Here is a 21442-nt window from a genome sequence, read left to right as displayed (position 1 = left end):
CCGGCACGACACACAAAGGGGCGAGGGGGGTGGCCAACACCACGCCCGACCACCTTTGTCTCCCTAGTGGCGATGTTTACACACACACGTTTCAAATATTTTATAAAAATGGCTGCATGAAAAATAATTAGTTGATACTATTTAAAGTATGCGTGTTCTATTTATCCGTAATTCCAAATTTTGATGGGAACATTGGTTGTGGTCATTGCATGATTTTTGCAGGAACGTAATACTAGCTGATTGCGGGGCGCCACGGTGGGGAGATGTTAACTACCTTGTCTAGTATACAGGAGGTTCGTGGTTTCGATCCCAACCCTGACGCCTGTATATTTAGAGTTTGCATGTCTCTCTACCCATGGTCGCATAGATTTTTCTTCCGGGGTCCTCCTGTTTTTCCCTCCACATTTGTAATTAACACACGTTTACAGTATTTGGCTGCTATAAATTTCCACATGATAAACCACTTCGTTGAGCTATCATTTGTGATAACCGGGTCGCTTCTGAAAAAGAGCTAGTGGGTCTTACCTAGTAAAAAAAAAAACAATCACTGTCATTCGTCTCGATCGAGTGTCGTTTGGCACAAAGTCCGACGTTTATTATTTTTTTCTTCAGTCACTGAAGAAGCTCCCCAGCATGTAGAGCGAACCGTCGGACATCGAGCAGGATAACACACGGCGGTACAACCAGAAAACACTGCAAAGGAAACTAAATTTTGACGATTCATCGAAATACCAGGGGGAGAGGGGGGAGGAGAGATGGGGGAGGAATTGCTAAACCTCTGTTGCACAACCAATGCTCTATCTGCATCATCGTAGCATCTGTTTGTCCTTCCGTCTACACGAAGCAATGCTGCCAGCTCAACAAGTGAGCCGTTGTCGAAGCACACTGGCACGCGCCGAACAAGAGCAGCGAGAAAACGGAACCGGCTGGGCATGTGAATGTGAATAAAATCTGAGTCAAATTTGCGTTCGCAAGCGCTGGTTCAGGTATAGCTCACTGGTCGTGATTAAACAGCAGGTCGTTGGGTTCACAGTACGCCGCTGCCACCGCCGCTCACTCCGGAAACTAAACAAATCATAATGCAACGTCATTTTGCAATGAGAATAATAATAGCATTATCTTTCGTTCGTCCGTCTATCCACTGCTGGACGAAAGCCTTGCCACGCCACGTACGTCATCACGGGAGTTGTTTGACCATACTTCGCTACGCCAGTCAGTGTGGCTTGATGAAGGGGAGACGGTGCAGGAAAGGAAAGGTGCTCCCAGCACCCAGAGCGAAACACATGGTACAACTCGAATTTAAACTAAACTCAACTATTTTTCTTTTACCAGGTAAGGCCCACTGAGCGATACAGCTGGCCACAAATGATCGCTCAACGAAGTGCCTTATCACGTGGAAATTTATACCAGCCAAATACTCTATACGCATGTTTCTAAATGTGGAGGAAATAAACCAGAGGACCTGGATAAAAATCCAAGCAACCACGGGGAGAACAGGAAAACTCCATATATATACAGCAGGTGTCAGGGTCGGGATTGAACCCCCGACCTCCTGTATACCAGGCGAGATAGTTAACATCTCACCACCGCGAACCCCCAATCGGAGAGACACTCCCATCGGAGAGACTCAAATTTAAATGATTGGCCCAATATAACATTCCAGAATTGGCCAAATTATATCATTCAATTCAGCTCATCAAGAAGCTCCCAGGACGTGGCGTGAAACGTCAGACATCATGCCGAACAACGCGCGGTTCAACCCACAACCCCACATGGGAGAGCCATCTCATAGATATTATTGCATGCATGTTGAACTTATTTCGCACCGTACGTAACCAACCACGCTAATCGGAGGTGCGGGGCAAGGACAATAAACAAAACACAAAAAGCACTTCTAAAGAAATGTATTGGACAAACATTCCAACATAAGTAGGTTCATTTAAACATCACCTAGACAAATGAAAGGCATCATTATGACTAGTATTCCAAGCTTGGCTGGTGAGACGAGCTTATTTAGCCTCCAGGTTCATCCCGCTTCCCTAATTCTGCTAAGCCTGCACTCATGCAGGGGTCAAGACCCACAAACAGCGTGACGTTCTGAAATGTTATACCTGTGTAGTGACATAGAATCGGTCACTTAGCAGCATAGCGCTTAATTCTAGATTTGATTGGCTACAGTTATTTTGCTGTGCCTTTTTACACCTGATGAGGGAGGCTTGTGTTGCCTCCGAAACGTCGTGACTTAATTTAGTTGTTTTCAATTATTTTATTTTATTAATTGTTTAACCTACGTGACTTTACCGAAAAAACCAAGAAGAAGCATAGCGCTTGTTGCTGGCAGGGAAGGGGTTCTGCAATTACAGCAGCCCTGACTGACAGCGGGTCACGTGATAGACCAGAGAGAGGGATGTAGGTGAAAGGTTACGGAAGGGGCACATCGAGAACCTGCTGGTAGGTTCCAGAAGGGGGGCGTGGCCAGGGAGTGGCCAGGGCGTGGCCGGGGGCGGAGCCAGGCCACGCTGACAGTATAAAAGGGGCCCTGGGAGGGGACCTTGGGGCTGTCGTTTGGAGTGGGATCCCGTCGTGCTGCTGCTGGAGTCTTCGTCGCCGTCTTCACCGTCCCGGCGTCGCTAGTCAGGCAGTCTGCCAGCTGTCCTGACTGGGAAGCGTAGTTGCTAAAAGTGTGAACTGTTAAGGCCGTTAATAAACAGAGTGCCTCCTACTCTTAGTGTATCTGAGTCAGTTACTACACCTGCAGAAAATCAAGTTTCCTTTGGAACATGTGGAAGTGAATAGTAACAGACCGGGGTCAACCGAGCTGGCAGGCGAGCAACGCAAGCGATGTTCGCAATGCATACGTCCGACCCAACTGGACCGTAGCTCTCTTGACATTTTAAAATCCAAAGCAAACATCTTTACTCATGCTCTAGATACTGTATGTACCCAGGCTGTGTGCCCTGGGTTGTCCGACCAAGAGTACAAAGCTTAATTAATGCGAATAAAATACTTTAAAGTGGCATTCAAGCATACTGCCATAGCACTACAGTCACATCACTGTGGTAATACGTACGTACGTGCTAAATAACACTTTGAGTTGTCTTTCATTGGGGGGGGGGTGTGGTATGACTATCAAATAATACCACTGGTCAACAAACAAAAAAAGCATTTTTTTCTGGCCTGGACTTTTGCAGCTGTTTTAGACTAATTTCAGGGTGCTGATTCCAAATCTGATCTCAGATTTGCTCTATCACATCTCATTTATGCTATCGGCATACCCATTTTCATTGATTTTACCCAAAATTAACTTACTTGTGATTGCAAGTTGTTGCGAGTCAGTGACTGCTTTAGTGTTAAAATATGGTGCTGTATTTTTAGGATAGTGTGTTTATAATATCATTTTATGTAGATATCCATGGTGCGAAAAAATCGATGTCGGGAACATCTGGACGATGAGGGTGGCGGCACACACAACAACAACAACCGACATCCTTGTCTCGAACGACGCCAGGGGGGGCTCTTTCCGACGTCCACCGCGACCACACAAGCGGTGCGTGGCATTTTTACCCCGCGTCAATACCACACCGTGGCATGCACTGGGGGGGTGAGTTGGGGGGGTGGGTTGGTAGCCCCGCCGGACACGAAACTGTGAGCGAGCCACGCGGCCGCGAGGGTACCGACCGTTCAGCTTGCGCAGCTCGTCGTGCAGCTGCGGCCCGGCGAGCGCGTGCACGCTGTCGCTGACGGCGTTCTTGTCGTTGAGGTGCTCGTTGGTGGGGCACACGATGACGTTGCAGTTCAGGTGCGCCACGTCGCCCTTCCTGCAAGCGCGCGCATGCGCAAACGAATACGGGAACAAAAGAACATTCAAATTAACGACGGCCGTTTTTCCGCCCCGGATGACGCCGTTAGTCAAGCTAGAGGCGACGTGAAATCGCGTGGCAGGTGGGGTGCAGAGGTCGCAACTGGGTACCCGATACCCGTACCCTACCTGATACCCGGCTACCCGTACCTGGCCGGGTACGGGTATGGGTACCCATTTGCGACCCTGGTGCGGCCGGGTACGGGTACGGGTAAGGAATCAAAACCCGTTTGCGACCTCTGGTGGGGTGGCATCGCCAGATGGTGGCGAGACCGTCTGGATGCGGAAGTCCAGAATAAACGCCTCATTCGAGAGACAAACATCACACCACACACCTCCTGGCTTGCGTGATCATTCCTACACCTCGAAGACACTGGGTGTACCCTTCAACTCACTCGCTCTCCCACCAACTCGCTCACCACTGGTGTAACCATCAACCACATGAAAACGTCAACAGTAGGCCAAATGCCCGCCGAATCTCCTTAATGAATGGGAAATTAGACAAGCCACAGTCGTGCGATCGTGGCAACGCAACCCAAATTTTGGACCCGTATGTTAACCACTGTAGCCCGCCCTCCTTCAACAGGACGAACAGCAAGACTACATGAATACTCTCCAAAAGCCCTCTTCTCTGCGGCCAACAGACCACGACATTGGCATTTAGCTCCTGACACATATTTTAATACACAAGTATCCGCAAAGATCGCACGTGTAACCTCCATAGTCTGTCGGGGCAAGTGTTGTTAGCGTGTGGCGAGCACCACCACGCTCACCTGCTTTTGTTACCACAGTGATAATGTTTGCAACACTGGAGCAGGTACTCGTTGTACAGGCCGAGTCGACCTAGAGGAGACCCAAGACAGGTTCAGATATCATGCACCACCGATGATAGATGAATCGGTCGGGAATAGAACTGTTTTGAGGCCGTCCACAGCTTTGCCTGAGACCCTTGTTAATTCACACGTGGCTGCCTGGATTCGAACCCAGGATTTCATGCTCTTCTGCCAACAGTAGCTTAAGCAAGCAATTGCAGAGAAGCGCCTGTACTCTATATTCATCCAAGGCAGCGTATGCCAGCGTGAATGTGCCACTTCTCGTGTGTCTGAATACAGCATTTTCCATTACAAGTCTGCAAGGAACGTAAGGGCATCATTTTGTCACTCAATGAATGTCAAATGAGCCACAGTAAAAACAACAGCTAGGCGTTTAAAAAAAGAATCAAAGGGAGGACAAGCAATAACAACAACAAAACACACGGCACGTAACAACATTTTAACCCAAGTGCGTTACCCGCCACGACACGGGCGAGAGACACGAACGCCGGCAACAAAAAATACGGAGAGCCTGATGACAGCACTGCAATTGTTATTTGCCCATTGTTATTGGCGTCTCTCCCTCTAATTGTAAGCGGTTTCTGAAGGTTCTGTCCGCAGGCTACCTGCGATTTGTTTTTTTGCAGTTGTTCAAGAACCAAACAAACAAACGTCCGCGAGGAAAGCACAGGTCATGAACGCGTTGCATTTTGGGGCAAATACCTCTCTCATTTCGGGGGGGTGGGGGGGGTTCAAACGCCCCCCCCCCCGCTCGAATGGTCACCTGCAAGTTAAACGGGATCGCAACTGTGCATAACACTGGTCAACAACAAAAAAAGTTTTTTTCTGGCCTGGACTTTTGCAGCTGTTTTAGACTAATTTCAGGGTGCTGATTCCAAATCTGATCTCAGATTTGCTCTATCACATCATTTTTATGCTATCGGCATACCCCATTTTCATTGATTTTACCCAAAATTAACTCTGTCACTTATGATTGCAAGTTGTTGCGAGTCAGTGACTGCTTTAGGGTTAAAATATTTTTAGGATAGTCTGTTTATAATATCATTTTATGTAGATATCCACATTTATTTTATATTTTTCTTCTGCAGTTTTTATTGAAAATACAATATTTGATATCTCAAAAACCTGATGTGATAGACAAAAACTGATGCCAGATTTGGAATCAGCACCCCAAAATTACCCTATAAACGTTGGAATACCTTATGCCAGAAAAAGTGTGTTGACCAGTGTAATTATACAAGACACCGAGCAAAGGTCAGCGCGTAATTGTAACGCAACCGCGTAATTGTAACACAACTGCCATAGGTCGACGGCGGGGGCGTACATTTCCACTGCGCACACGCGACGTCCCGTCGGTTCGACCGACGGTTAGCCGCTTCCAAACAAGAAGAACAACAACAAAAATCCATCGGATTTCAAGTAACGATGATACTCAAGCCTTTCGACCAAATTCGTTGAGACATCCAAAAAAGCACTTAACGGAATGATCGTCTACAATCATCTGCCAAGCAAAACAAAAATTGTTTGGAGAATAAAAAGATATTGTCATCACTGTAGCTTTTTTTATTGTTTTTGGGATGTTGCCGTGGTGCAACGACAAACTTGCCATCCCAGGCCACCGGTTCCAGTGGCACGATGTCAACTACCTCGCCTGGTATACAGGAGGTCGTGGGTTCGATCCCGACCCTGACGCCTTTATATTTGGAGTATGTATGCTCTTCCAGTGGTCGTGTGGATTTTTCTCAGGGTCCTCCGGTTTTTCCCTCCACATTCAGAAACAACGTCACGCGTTTAGAGCATTTGGCTGCTATAAATTTCCACGCAATAAGCCACTTCGTTGAGCTATCATTTGTGAACAGGTCCCTTCTAAAAGGAGCTACATAGCTCAGTGGGCCTTTACCTGGTAAAATAGAAAATTGTTTAATAGTTTACCAGTTCCATTCCATCTTCCGGCGCGGCAGTTGCAAGTTTCTTAAATCCCCCCAGCCTCTGTCCACCCAGCAGTATAAATGGATTCACTACATCAGCCGACTGGTAGGTTGTCCTGTGGTGGTACAAAACGTGGGTACTTCTTCCAAGAACATCCGGCCAGTGTGAAAGAGTTGACCAAATAACTCAAGAGTGGCCCTCTCGAGATTTTTTTTTTTTACAGTGGACGCCCTTCCACCAGCAGTGGCATGAGCTCGCAATTTCAGGGCTGCACCTTAACCACCGACCATCGTGTCAGGTCCCGGGGAAATGACTAATGCTCAGAGGACACGGAGAAAGGAGCTCGTTAAACAAATGGACGAAATGCGTGACGCAAAAGCATCTCAACGACGTCAAAAAAATCCCACCATTTTTTGTTCATCCATGTGTATAAATGAATAAGAGCATCCGACCGCCCCCCTGCTCGCGATGAAACGACGCTTCATTACTGCTGAAACGTACGCATTTGTTTCCATGTGACTATTTGATTGGGTTTTGTTTTACATTTCTGGCAGCTGCGCAAAGCTTTAAGGGCGAGCAGGCACATGCTGATTAGATACCTGGCCGTATCGTCATGAGCCATGGTCTATCCACTACTGGCCATAGCATCATCATGAGCCTGATGCTGGATAAACACACGACTGTGGTGGCAGCACACAGGAAGAAGAAGATTCCAAGATTGCAGCTCTCCATAGATTAATTACAATGGTCAGGAATAGAATAGGGTCTTACAATTCCTAGTGTTGACAGGCACGTCTCCAATTTACTACACGTGATTATAATCGAAATTCAGAATCTTACTGGCAGGAACCTCCTGGCTACACCAGCCCACAGGGGATTATTGTGTCCGTCCGTCGTGCAGGGAGGGGCTGGGTGGGGAGGGAGGGGCTGGGTGAGGAGGGGAGGGTGGGGAGGGGCTGGTCACCCCGTGGTGCCCTTATGAAACTCAACGTTTAACCTACTCACGCCGGCTTGTGCCCGCCCTCACAGTCGGGCATATTTGCGGAATACACCACGCTGCCGTTGACCCTGGCCATTAACCGAGCAACCCAACGTTCCTACCAGCTCCCTCCGCAGGAATGTGTTTATTTAGACTGGAGGAATCCGATGAGCTAGGAAGCTCTTTGTCACAGATGTGTAGATGATTAGCATGAACCTGTACCATTGGCCACTCACGGAACAAGAGAACGATGTGCCATTCGGAGTTTTTTTGGTTTATTTAAAAGTATTTAAAATACTCTTTGTTTCTTTCGGTAGTCATGTAGGTATAAAATAAAATAAATTCAATCGCGACGTTTCCGGCGCAATACAAGCGTATGTGACTTTACCGAAAGAACCAAAGAGTATGGATCCCTGCAGTCACGAAAACTTCAAATCTAGTATTTAAAATATAAATTATATTATTTTGTATAGCACCATGCTGTCAGCACTCTACAACGCAAAACAAAATACAATTATTCACCCAGAAAAAAAAGAGAAACTGGAAATAAATAAATTATTTTAAAGAGGTAAATCAATAAAAATAAGTTTTTACATGCGAGTCTCCAATGGCCTTGGGCAAAGAATTCCACAGTTTCTGAGTGGAGGGACAGAATGCTCCATTACCCACGGAACAAAGTCACGTGTTAGGGACAGGGCGCCAGAGTCTGCTGTACGATGGTCACGTGCACAGCAGGTAGTGGGGAAAGCGGATCTCCAAGGCACCCGCTTTGCTTACGACAAATTCCGGTTCTGAGAGGTTTCATTGTCGACTGCATGTACCGCGGTGGCGAGATGTTAACTACCTCGCATGGCCATGGGTTCCACCCCGACCCCGACGCCTGTATATTTGGAGCTTGCATGTTCTCCCCGTGGACACGTAAATTTGTATCCGAGTCGCCCGTTTTTTTCCCTCCACCTTTAGAATCAACGCGCGTTTAAGAGAATTTGGCTGCTATAAATTTCCACGTGATGATAAGCCACTTTGTTGAGCTATCATTTGCGGTCAGGTCGCTTCTGAAAAAGAGCTGTAAAGCTCCAGTGGGCCAAACCTGGTAAAAAGGTTAAAATAAATATCTATGTATGCGTGGTGAGCAGCGAAAATACGCCCTAACGCAGTCCGAGCATCGATGGGCAAGCGACAAAGCTGTGGATATTTAATCGCGTGAGAATTAGCAGTTTTTACGGATTTCTCAGGCCGAGGTTGGACTGACTGACAGATGGACAAACACTCCGGCTCCCTCATAAAGATGACGCTCCTACACCTGGCTCACAGACAGGTTTGAATCCAGAAGAAACAACGATGCGGCCAAAAGCAATGAAAAGGCTGAATTGTTCCATTACAAAAAAAATCCAATATACAGTATCCACATGAATACACGAAAAAAGAAAGTACAAACATCTCAGCAAAAAAAAAACACATTGCCCGGCCAAAATAAATAACTTCCCCAGTACAAAATAAATGATTCCATGCAAAATATTCGCGTTTGATTTATTTACGCGCGGCACACTTAAGCTTTGAAAAAATCCTCACATCGCGCATTATGACGTTACGTATTGTTTTCCTTTCATTTATTCCATCCATTTCACTTATTTAACTCCATCCCAATGCTTTTCCGCACAAAGAAAAGCACCATTATTCACGGGAGTCACTTTCATTTTTCACGCCGCGTTCAACGCCGCTTCAGCTTTTTCGTTTCTGATCCAGAGCGGATGAAAAGGTGCCTTTGTGGAAAGTGTGGAAAAGTAAGCCCCTCGCTTGGGCCACAAGCTGGGAATGAACGTTCATGCCCACGAGCACAAACTTGAATTGGCCGTCACACAAACACACACAGCCGAGAGCAGCGACCGACCGGAGTTAATTTTGTCATTTAACTTAGTGGCAAAACGTATTTGTCAATTCAGCGGGCGGCGATTGCTTTCATGTTTTATTGTAGTCAACGCTGGATGCGAGTGGATGGAAATCACCAACTGAACCGGTGCTCTAACTGTGCAAAATCCATGTGTAAAAGCGTTCGCTAAATAAAGGAACTGTGACAACGATGACTATGGCCTCGACCGCTAACCATCAAGGGAGCAGCAGAGCGGGGCTACCGACTGTGATGGGACGAATTCAACGAGTCTCTCGCCGAGAGGATTCGTTGGCGAGACTCGCGGCTGCAGCACACCGAGGAACGCACCACGCATGGCAAACTGGTCCCATATGAATATACAAAGGATAGACCGAGTAACATTCTCACACCAACATTTAGCAACGAAATACTTGGCTACATGTTGGACTGTTACAGTCGACCAGACTAAGAGGATAATTAAAGAAACCCAGAGACTAAGACTCAAATTAAATTCCACACGTTGTTGTTGACTAGACTAAGAATATTACTTAACGAAAAAAGCTGACAAAATTGGCACTGCTGCTCAGAGGGTCATAAAGCCAGACTAAGTGCTTCCATAGGGTTAAGTGTTAATTCCTGAGGCTCAAGAGTCAGACTAAGGCTTTCACAGAGTTCAGTGTTAAATCACTAAGGCTCAGAGCCATATTAGGATTCTCATAGGGTTCAGTACTAACCACTGAGGCTCAGAGCTAGACTAAGTCTCTCTCAAGAGATCAGTGAGAATCAGAGAGGCTCACAGAGCAGCATCAAGGCTCTCGTAGGTTTTAGTGTTAAGCACAAGTTGTCATCGACTACCGTAAGACTACGAATAAAATAAATGCCTACTACATTAACACTGCTAGTGACCCGTGGTAATTGCCACTGTGGCAATTCCAGTGTCCTCCAGCCCCTGCTTTGAGCTCTCACATGACTCAAAATAATGACAGCTTTGTACCCTTCTGCCAACATGTTGTCCTGCTGCATTAGTGAAGCCACGGGGATGGGTCGTCTCACAATAAATATATAAATAACGTCGCAAACTTTGCCGGATGCCACTTGCGCAAACGATGAAACGAAACAGGCATGCGTGATGTGACGTGGTACAACGCACGTGACACTCATCTGGGTTTTCGTCTGGGGTAGAATGAAGCTTACAGAGAATGTATCTACTCATACGCCAACTTAAAAACTGGTAATCAGAAAAAAAAATTATGTAATTCTCATCAGGCCCCATGGTGTAAAAACAAGTGCAGTCTCCAACTATTATCATCCACACTGTCTCTCGGGGCTCTCTATTTACGTAATTTTAAGAAGAGCCGTTGTCCAAAACGTCCGCCTATTACATTTTTTTAAGGCCACACACAGAGTGTTTTTGACAAACTTTTTGGGACATACTCTTTGTTTTTTTCGGTAAAGTCACGTAGGTAAAAAATCTAAATGAATTAAATCACGACGTTTCGGGCGCAACACAAGCACCCTTCTTCAGGTGGGGACAACTTAGCGAAAGCACAACCGCTTAAGTGTGTCGTTCAAATCTAGAATTAAACTTTTTGCTACCGATCATTTAGGTCACAGTACATCACCCATGAGATTCCGGAGAACGCGTGGTCTTCTGGAAGGCATATTTTTATCGAGTTGTCCTGAATAAAATTCCAGAAAAAGGTTCTCCAAAGAAATCCATGAGCACGCAGAGGACGGGAGAAGTCCCACCACCGACCGTTGAGAATCACAACACAGAACATCTCCTTCCTCGTTTTCAAGAAGTGCTCTCAAAATAAAAACTTATATTTTACCAGGTCAGGCCCACTTGAGCTGTATAGCTCATTTTCAGAAGTGACCTGGACGTAAAAAATAATAGCTCAACGAAAGTGACTTACCATCATGTGAAAATGTATTGCAGCCAAATACTCTAAACGCACATTGATTATAAATGTGAAGGGAAAAACCGGAGGACATGCAAACTCCAAATGTACAGGCGTCAGGGTTGGGATCGAACCGACGACCTCCTGAATACCACGCGAGGTAGTTAACATCATGGTGAGGTGCACAAGCGGTGTGCCTGGCAGTCGGTCAACTCATAACACCTGGGTCTGTCCCGTGAACTCCTGGCAAATGAGCCTGTCACAACTCACACGACGATCTCAAAGTGCACCTAGCCTGGCACAAGCGCCGTGGTGACTGAAAACGTGTCGTACGATTCTCATGGATCTTGGTATCGTGACGCACGTAACACGTCAGTTCAACCGTAGCGCTTACTTAAGCTTGCCTGCTGTCACGTTGGGCTCGCAGCTAGCCCGTATGATCAGTTCTTGTAAATTACATCGTGATAAAATAACTATCAGTCCTAGAAGTTTTCATTTGCGGAGACGCACGCTGTAAATTTATTTCCGCGGCTTTTAACTGGCGGGTGCTCGTTACGGATCGGTGGCAGGGGCAGAATTTTGGAGCGAGAATTACGAACAAAGCTGCCGTTGTCCGGGATGAACTCAATTGTCTGTGTCTAAGTTGGCCAGCGAATGCATTAGCAGCTTTACGGCCTTACATTTATGGCACAATAAAACGTGCCATGTGTTCTACTCAAATAGACCTCAAAGAGTCACTTAAGGGAATGTTCTCCCGCATACGATAAATGTTTTAGGCACAGATCGGCAGTAACGGACAACAGCGATGATTATAATGACGATGATGATGTTAAGCGCGTTAGAATTGGGAACAGATTTAAATTAGCAGTCACATCGACCCATAACGATATCTGCTTAAAATGTCGGGGAAATCATGATTTAATTGCAATAAAGCGATTGTCGTCACTGACGCAGCAGTGATACCACGCGGCTAAATAAACAACATTCCCCTTATCCGGTTTTAATAACCCCTGATTAAATGAGACCGGTAATTGTGTTTGTTGTATGTGTGCGTTGAGACAGCCTAATAAAATGACTCGATGGGTTTTGACAACATTAGTACCCAGGAGATCAGGGCAAGTTAACAAGTTTATTTTTTCAACCTTCAAATAAAGTCCACATGGCTAATCTTTCATTTTGTGCGCATGTCACCCATGGCCTAACGTCAGCCACGTCTGTCAACACGGCACACTCCATCGTTGTTCATGGCCGTGACCGCGAATCTAGTGCCACCTAGTTCAGTCTAAAAGCGACCCAGAAAACGTTCAGTATGAATTGAATCCAGGTTACGATAACCGTACGACAACAAGATGTAAAAACAATCTCACAGCACTTCGCGTATAGCCAGACTGCTGTTAGCGAACACCTATGAAGGCCGGAACAGCACACGAGGCGATGGGAGGCCAGCACCACGCCCAGCCGCCTTTGTCTCCCTAGTGGTGATGTTTACTACACACCGCACCAGGTACTCATTTGAGGCTGAGTCGACCGAGGGGAGGCCCGGGACCGGTTCAGATAATCGTCACCGATGGTGTCGGCCGTGAGCGGGATTCGAAATCCGAGTCGCCGGGTACGTGCCAGCGCCACAAAGATAAAGACAAAGATCCCCCGTATAGCCTTAACAGACTGTAGGGGCAAGTGCTGTTAGTGAGCACCTATAAAGGCCCGCACGGCACACGAGGGGGTGGGTGGCCAACACCACGCCCGGCCGCCTTTGTCTCCCTAAGTGGCAATGGTTACACACCGCACCAGGTACTCATTTGAGGCTGAGTCGACCTAGGGGAGGCCCTGGACCGGTTCAGATAATCCTCACTGGTGTTGGCCGTGAGCGGGAATCGAACCCGGATCGCCGTGTTCGTAGCGCAGCGCGCTAACCGCCACACACGCACACACGAACGCACGTGCACACGCGCATCATACCATAGGGCGATCTTTCCGTTGATGTCATCTCGGTACGGGAAGGGCGAGGGGGGGCACCGGGCGTGGGGGGCGACGACGGCGGTGGCCGTGCCGAGCGGCAGGGCCGCCTGCGGGCCGCCCGACTCGCTCGGCTGGGGCCGAGCGTGGCACCACTTCTCCAGCGTCTCTATGGCGACGGTGCTGGACCGCGTGCCCAGCGGCTCCATGGTGCCGGCGAGTCGACTGCACAACCAGAAAGCGGCATGGGAAACAATTGTACAATTTCGCTCGTGCACCCACGAGGGACTCTCCAAGGGTTCTGCCGAGTTTCTGCAGTAGAGGGAGGTCACTGCGGTTATAAATGAAGGTAGCAATTTGTGGGAATCTTTTGAAATTTGGCTAAATTAAAACTAAACTATTTTAAATTTTGATTTAAAGCTTTCGTGACTGCAGGGATTCATATTCTTGGTTCTTTCGCCACTTTTTTCAAATTTTCTTGCTGTGGATTTCACACCTGATGATGATTGCTTGTGTTGCAGTCGAAACGTCGTGAGAATTTTTTTTTTTTATATTTTTATTATTTTATTATTTCCCTTCTACGTGACTTTACCGAAAGAACCAAGAATATAAACTATTTTATTTTACTGGGTAAAGCCCAAAGGGCGATTAGCTCTTTTTTCAGAGGCAACCTGGCCACACACAATAGCGCAACAAAGTGGCTCATCGTCTGGACAATTTATAGCAGCCAAATACTCGAAACGTGCGTTGATCCTAAATGTGGAATGAAAAAAATGGAGGACCCGGAGAAAAATCCACACGACCACAGGAGGGTGAGAACATGCAAACTCCATATATACAAGTTTCAGGGTCGGGACCAACTAAATTATGCTATATATTGATAAAGTGTGATAAAAAAAAAAGGTGTCAGTTTGTTGCCAGATAGAAGGGTAAAGAACCAATTATCAAAGTGTGATAATTTTCCGTATTTTTGTATATTTTAATTGGTGGCGAAATATTAAGAAACGAGCACTTTCACCGTGCCCTTGCCCTTGCCCATGCAGAACGAGATTAAATATAAATAAATGGGGAACCCAATTTCTGCACACACTACCAATAAAATGTGAAATCACTCTTCCGGAAAATTTTGACATCTATTCGTTTGTTGTGGATATTATATTTCGAAATATCGGAAGCAAAATGTAGTTAATCATCAGGAACAGTGACAATTCCGCTGCTATGTTTCTCACCAAGAGAAACATTTGAGTGTTCATGTTGTCATCGTACGACCTACCGTTTGTGAGATACAGAGCGTGACGAACGGACACTTCCGCATTATACAGATTATATGACACACACAATAACTTGATTTCAAGACGAAAAATAATGTTAGCTACGAAAACCAACATAACAAAAATTATGATACAAAAAATTTCACATACATTTACAAAGTTATGGGAAACTAATAGGGTAGCCACGATATCATTTTTCACGATACGATATGATATCGAATTACACGATATGATGCTTATAGCGATATCAGCATCCCACAACTTTGTAATTGCACCTAAAATTTTTACTGCACTTTGTTTTCATGCGTTACGGTACTCCCAGGACAGAAGGGTTTTGTAAAGGTTCTTTAACTAACTGCGGGTTATTCAATAGTACCCTGCCTTATAATCATTACATCTTTACAAGCTATAACATCTAGAACAAACTTGCTGTCGGTTACATAACAATTGAATAAATAATTAGCTGAACTACGACAATGATGAATATCGATGCTTTCAAATCAACATTTTGCACACTGCTAAATTCATGGATAGCAGCTATTTATTTTACAGCTTTAATTATAGAGTTCACGATTACTTCAAATATCTTATTTGGGAGCCTGAAAAGTTTAGAAAAGTTAAAAGAGGAATGATAATAATATGGTTTTTCCCCTCTTTTTTGGGCAACAAAACTGAAACCTTTTTACAAGTTATCATGTGTGCATTAACCACAATACTTGTGCTCAAAATGCAAACAAAAAACACACTTTGATAATATATGCATTGTCCTTGAAACTGATTGGTCCACACCAGAGACCGCTCAGGAATGATAATCACGACATATCGCAACAGGCCGAGAAACTAACACCGCAATAATCGTTCAATGTGGAAATGACTCGTCATAATCGTTCGTGGCGTTCGTTTCTCTCAGTCCGCTTGTCCTGATGAGGGTCACGGCGGCAGCATGTTGAGTAGGGCAGTCCAGACCTCCCTTTCCCTGGCGACAGACTCTAGCTCTTACAAGGGAATTCACAGGGATTCCCAGGCCAGCTGAGTGACATAGTCCCACCAGCGTATCCTGGCCCGTCCCCGGGGTCTTCTCCATAATCGTGAAAATGTATATTGCGGATAGCCTACTTTGCACATCACCAAGAAGCTGTACCAATAGTCTACTGTTAATTACTATACTACAATCCCATGAGCATTAAGGATTTTGCCGTGTCATTGGCGGCACTGTACTTGTGTGGAGCATTGCACCACGGGAACACGTGGCCCAACTTTTGTTGCGGTTTCATTATTTTTTATTTTGCTACATTTCCTTTTAATCATGTTTGCGTGAATTGCTTTCTGCGGCATCTTGACTGATATTGACATTTAAATGGAACACGCGTTCAAATTGTTATTTTTGCTGTATTATTACTATTCATGCGGATGATTCATGGCGTATTGGTTAACCCACCGCGCTATGAACCTAGCGACCCGAGTCTGAGTCCCAACCACGGCTAACATCGATGGGGAGTGGTATCTTTAAGAGGTCATGGCCTAGCCCCATTCATTAACCTGCACTGAGCAGCATCAAGTTCAATTCAATGTTCATTTTTTTTACGTGGAAAATCCCGTTCAGCCAATTTACCCAGCTATCGGCACAAAAAAACACCAAATGAAAGTGATACTTTCGGGAAGTGAATTTACGCTGATTAACTGGATGTGAACTCAAGAAACCACGAGGGACATGCGTCATCAAAATGACAAGGGGAAAGGGAATAAAGAAGAGCAATTAAGCAGATAGCAATGCGAGCAATTGGTGAAATATGGTGAAAAAAACACCACCCCACAGTGTGTCGAGACTTTCATTCAGCAGTCGACTGAAAAAGGAATAAATCAAAGTATTGTAAGCTCCTAATTGTTTGCATGGAAACCAAATAATAGTCATTAATAACCAGAGGTGTGGACTCGAGTCATGTGACTTGGACTCGAGTCAGACTCGAGTCATGAATTTGATGACTTGCGACTCGACTTGGACTTGCATAACAATGACTTTGTCCCACCTATGAGATGTGGACTCGAGTCATGTGACTTGGACTCGAGTCAGACTCGAGTCATGAATTTGATGACTTGCGACTCGACTTGGACTTGCATAACAATGACTTTGTCCCACCTATGAGATGTGGACTCGAGTCATGTGACTTGGACTCGAGTCAGACTCGAGTCATGAATTTGATGACTTGCGACTCGACTTGGACTTGCATAACAATGACTTTGTCCCACCTCTGTTAATAACTAGCACTGCAATTGGATCAACGACACACTCCAGTTTCGATTTCCTTCACTCTACACAATCACAGTCCTCATCACCACCATCATCACCACCATCATCACCACCACCATCATCATCATCAACCCTCCCCCATTGCTATTAACGTTAAGAATGGGCACTGTCAACACACGAGTGGACAACACAGGCTCGTCACAGGTCCGTAGTGAGATTTGTTGCGGATCTCGTGGCAAAGGTTAAGGTTATGGACGCGAAGATGATGCCTGCGATGTTTGTGACGGTCTGGTTGATGTTAGAGATGTGAGCTTGATGGTCCGAGTGATGAGGTGAGCTCAAATAATGTCAGGTTATGTCACATGATGCGTCAGTGGTGTCAGGTGATGGGTTTCGTCACGTGCATAAGTTGTAATGATGCCACCGTGAGTGAGAAATGTGAATTTATTGGTGATGTTAGGACGTTCGATTAATAATTTGGTGAAGTTATGATAAACCTGTCAACGCCTTATCAGTGCCAACCTTATTACAGATCAATCCATTACCTTATTGGTCACCCCGTGCCCTTATAAATCTCAACGTTCATCCTACAAAGTCCCATCACAAGGGAGAAACACAAAGACAAAAATGCCTATATTGAAACATATGTACGCCGTATGGACCTAATAACTCCATTTCCCGGTACAAGAACACGGGTGAAACGTATGAGTTGACAGGTATGCAGCATACAGTATAACATACATTGGTGGTGTTCATTCAGACGCTGTCATTTCGACAGACCTGTTCTTCACCTGAGGACGGCTGCTTGCATTGTGGCCGAAACGTCGTGAGAATTGTATTTTATTATGTGATATTATTTTATTATTTCCCTTCTACGTGACTTTACCGAAAGAACCAAGAAGAGGTATGCAACAGTGATGCAGTGGCAATGTTAGGGTGATTGTCCGGTGATGTTTAAGCCATATAGCGATGCCAGTTGATTTTGAGGTGATGTCAGAGCAATTTAATGCGTTTTATTGTGATGTCAGGTTGATCGTATGGTGTTTAAAGGTAATGTTACGGTAAACGAGGGGCGATTTCTTGTACATATAGAGTCTTGTGTTTTGGCGAAGCTTCGATGACATTCTGAGGATGTTCTGGTTTTGTCCAATCGTGATGGGGTGGAGGGGTTAGCACGCTCAAACTTGGTCAAAAAACCCCCACGACCAACGGCTTTGGGAGGCCTTCATCCAGCAGTGGATTGAACAATGCACCACAACACAGTGTAACATACATTGTATTTGTATTATGGTGATGTCGAAATCAGAGACACTAGCTACATGGAAGGGCTTTATCCGCCGATATGTTGAGCATGGCTGATTTTAATAAACTACGTTACGTTACTAAATCATATAACGTGGTTGTGATGTAGTGTCGTTGATGTATGATGATGCCGACTCTAAGAGTGATGTCCTGTATGGATGATGTTATTTTTCGATTTAAAGCTTTCGTGACTGCAGGGATTCATCTTCTTGGTTCTTTCGGTAAAGTCACGTAGAAGGGAAATAATAAAATAATAATAATTAAATCTAATAAAATCATTCTCACGACGTTTCGGCCACAACGGAAGCAGTTGTCCTCAGGTGAAGAACAGGTCTGTCGGAAAGACAGCGTCTGAATGAACACCACCAGGCTTGGCAGCGTATATTTAAGCTGGGTTGGAGGGGGAAGAGCGCCTTGACAAAATAATTTGCATATCAAGAGGAATTCACCTGACGGCTGCTTGCGTTGTGGCCGAAACGTCGTGAGAATTATTTTATGTTTTATTTTTATTATTTCCCTTCTACGTGACTTTACCGAAAGAACCAAGAAGATGATGTTATTGTTGATGCTGACGTGAAGTCTTCGGTCACATGTACTGGCATTATCATTTAATCATTAACTACCCCAGTTCTCATACCTGTCAATCCCTTATCTGTTCCTACCCTCATGACAGACCAATTCAGACGTTATTGGTCACCCCGTGGCTCTTATAAATCTCATTGTTCATCCTACACCAAGTCCCATCACAAGGTAGAAACACAAACAAATACACATGCTTTTTGTTGCCGTATGGACCTGAAAACTCAATTTCCCTGTACAAGAAGACTGGGTAAACCGTATGGGTTGACAGTTATGAGTTAGTTCTTAATACAGTACAAGTGTTTTTGGGTTAGATCGCATAAATATCGTTAAACCCGTCAGCACCCGCCTGATGAAGCTGGTTGTAATAACTGGCGAAACGTCGTACTCAGATTGTAAATGTTGTGGCTTGGCTCTCCAACACACAACCGGTGTTGCTGTACTAGTGACGAATTAGCCACGTTCTGTTTACGTAAATTGGCTGTGTCGGGTGGTGGCGGGTTTAACGACACATTTATATATTTACGCGATCTAACCTGTATTATGTACGTACGTGACAACTTACTTTGTGTCATCAAACAGACGTGTTTATTCACAGCGTGCATTTTTGACCACTGAAAATCCGACTATGAGTTCATTGAATTGGGGAGGGCAGGGAGCGGTGGCGCAGCGGTTAGCAACACCGCGCTCCTAGCCACGAGGAGTGGAGCAGCAGTTCGATGCCGGACCCAGTCCTGGGACCTTCCACTACATCGACTCGGCCTTAAATGAGTATGGTACTGTACACCGTGGGCTGGGGATACAAAGGCTGGCACGGCTGTGGTGCCAGCCACACCACCCACCCCCAGCACCGCAAATGACCAGCAAGGTGAAGTATGGTCAAAACAGCCTCGATGAACGGCTTGGGGAAGGCCTTCGTACAGCAGTGGAGTGACTACAAATGGCTGTTGGGCGATAATTAAACCGGTTTTATATCCTCTAAAAAGCTCAAGATGCGGTTGTTCAACCAATACGTTTATCTCGACAATCACCACCAGCCTTGAGCGATCCACTGCTGGATGAAGGCCTCCCCTCACCTCACTCGAAAACCGCCTCACACCGCTCACAATGCAAAAACAATCGTCAACAACAACTAAAAACAACGTAGTCAGTTCCGCGTGTCAACAGACAACCTCGGCAGCCCTTGAGCTGCACGCTCATCTCCTCAGACAAAATTAACGCGCAATTGAGGACGACGACGATGATGATGACGATGAAATAATAATAAAAACGTAGATGCCTTGTTACCTGACGCGTTCGAGCGATTAGTAAGGGGGGAGGTTTAGACGCAGTCGGCCCTCTCGGGAGCCAGAGGTAAACACACAGGATGAGGGAGACACACACACAACACACACACAGAGGGAGACGCACTTGTGCTAAGCACGTGACGCCCTCGAGGCAGATTTGAAACGGTGAGGCCAACGGGTAAGCGTTGCGCGTCCGCTCTGAGGGCGTTTGGCGAACATGGAGGTTTTGCGCGAGACGTTGACCACGTGCTGTTGTGGGGCGGGGCGTGGGGTCAGTAAAAAGAGTTCGGTAGTGTCGGCTCTCGCTTTGATTGTTGAGCCACCCGCCGCTCTGACATTTGACGTTGATGCTCAATGCATCGAATGATTCATACTGGTAGGAACCTCCTGGTTACACCAGCCCACAGGGGATTATTGTGTCCGTCCGTCCGTCGTGCAGGGAGGGGCTGGGTGGGAAGGGAGGGGCTGGGTGAGGAGGGGAGGGTGGGGAGGGGCTGGGTGGGGAGGGTGGGGCTGGGTGGGGGGTGAGAGGGGTGGGGAGGGGAGGGTGGGGCTGGGTGGGGAGGGAGGGGGTGGTTGGGGAGGGGAGGGTGGGGAGGGGCTGGGTGGGGAGGGTGGGGCTGGGTGGGGTGGGGAGGGTGGGGCTAGGTGGGGTGGGGCTGGGTGGGGGGTGGGAGGGGTGGGGCTGGGTTGGGTTGGGAGGGGCTGGTCACCCCGTGGTGCCCTTATAAAACTCAACGTTTAACCTACTCACTCCGGCTTGTGCCCGCCCTCACAAACGGGCATATTTGCGGAATACACCACGCCGCCGTTAACCCTGGCCATTGACCGAGCAACCCAACGTTCCTACCAGCTCCCTCCGCAGGAATGTGTTTTAGTAAAAAAAAAACTGAACGCGTTGGGTCGATAATATTGCGGTTTAAAGGTGGGGGGGGGGGGATATAAGAGGCGACGTTTCGGGCAACGGCCCTTCTTCAGAGCACATGCATACCTGTCAACCCCCTATCGGTGCCCTATCTTGTGACAGACCAATTCAGACCCTATTGGTCACCCCGTACCCCTTATAAATGTCAACGTTCATCCGAGAAAGTCCCATCACAAGGAAGAAACACAAACAAATAGACAAAAACATTTTGCCCGTATTGAAACGGCTTTACGCTGTATGAACTTGAAAACTCAATTTCCCCGTACATGAATACGGTTAAACCGTATGGGTTTACACTTTACAGGTATGTAAATAGATTGGTCAAGAGGTGATAAGAGCTGGAGACTTGCACGTTTTTCCACCATGAGACCTGATGCGATTTAAAGAAAAAAATTCTGATAAACGGGGTTGTTTTTTATAGATATCTATTCGTAGCAGACAAAACCTTCAACAATCATAAAAGCAGTCCTGCTAAATTCATTGATTTATATTAAAAGTTATCAA

At 46.2% G+C, this 21442-nt stretch overlaps 1 protein-coding gene across 2 annotated transcripts in view; it reads right to left on the bottom strand.

The window, feature by feature from the left end:
* The window catches only part of GDAP2 (ganglioside induced differentiation associated protein 2), a 120472-nt gene extending 100353 nt beyond the window's left edge, over positions 1 to 20119 (bottom strand). Inside the window, exons 1-3 of one of the 2 annotated variants that reach the window (XM_078615452.1) lie at positions 20015 to 20119; positions 13331 to 13552; positions 3679 to 3818 (exon numbers count right to left, since the gene is read on the bottom strand). In XM_078615452.1, the coding sequence (XP_078471578.1) occupies positions 3679 to 3818; positions 13331 to 13536 (346 nt within the window). In that variant the 5' untranslated portion in view covers positions 13537 to 13552; positions 20015 to 20119. The remainder of the gene's footprint in view (positions 1 to 3678; positions 3819 to 13330; positions 13553 to 20014) is intronic. The other variant, XM_078615451.1, reaches the window with a different exon arrangement.
* Between the last annotated feature and the right edge of the window lie 1323 nt (positions 20120 to 21442).

Source organism: Lampetra planeri, chromosome 47, assembly GCF_965212315.1.
Source record: "Lampetra planeri chromosome 47, kcLamPlan1.2.h2, whole genome shotgun sequence".
In the NCBI taxonomy this organism is placed as follows: domain Eukaryota; kingdom Metazoa; phylum Chordata; class Hyperoartia; order Petromyzontiformes; family Petromyzontidae; genus Lampetra; species Lampetra planeri.
Note: the sequence above shows the minus strand (reverse complement) of the source record. Positions and strands in the feature narration are given on the sequence as shown.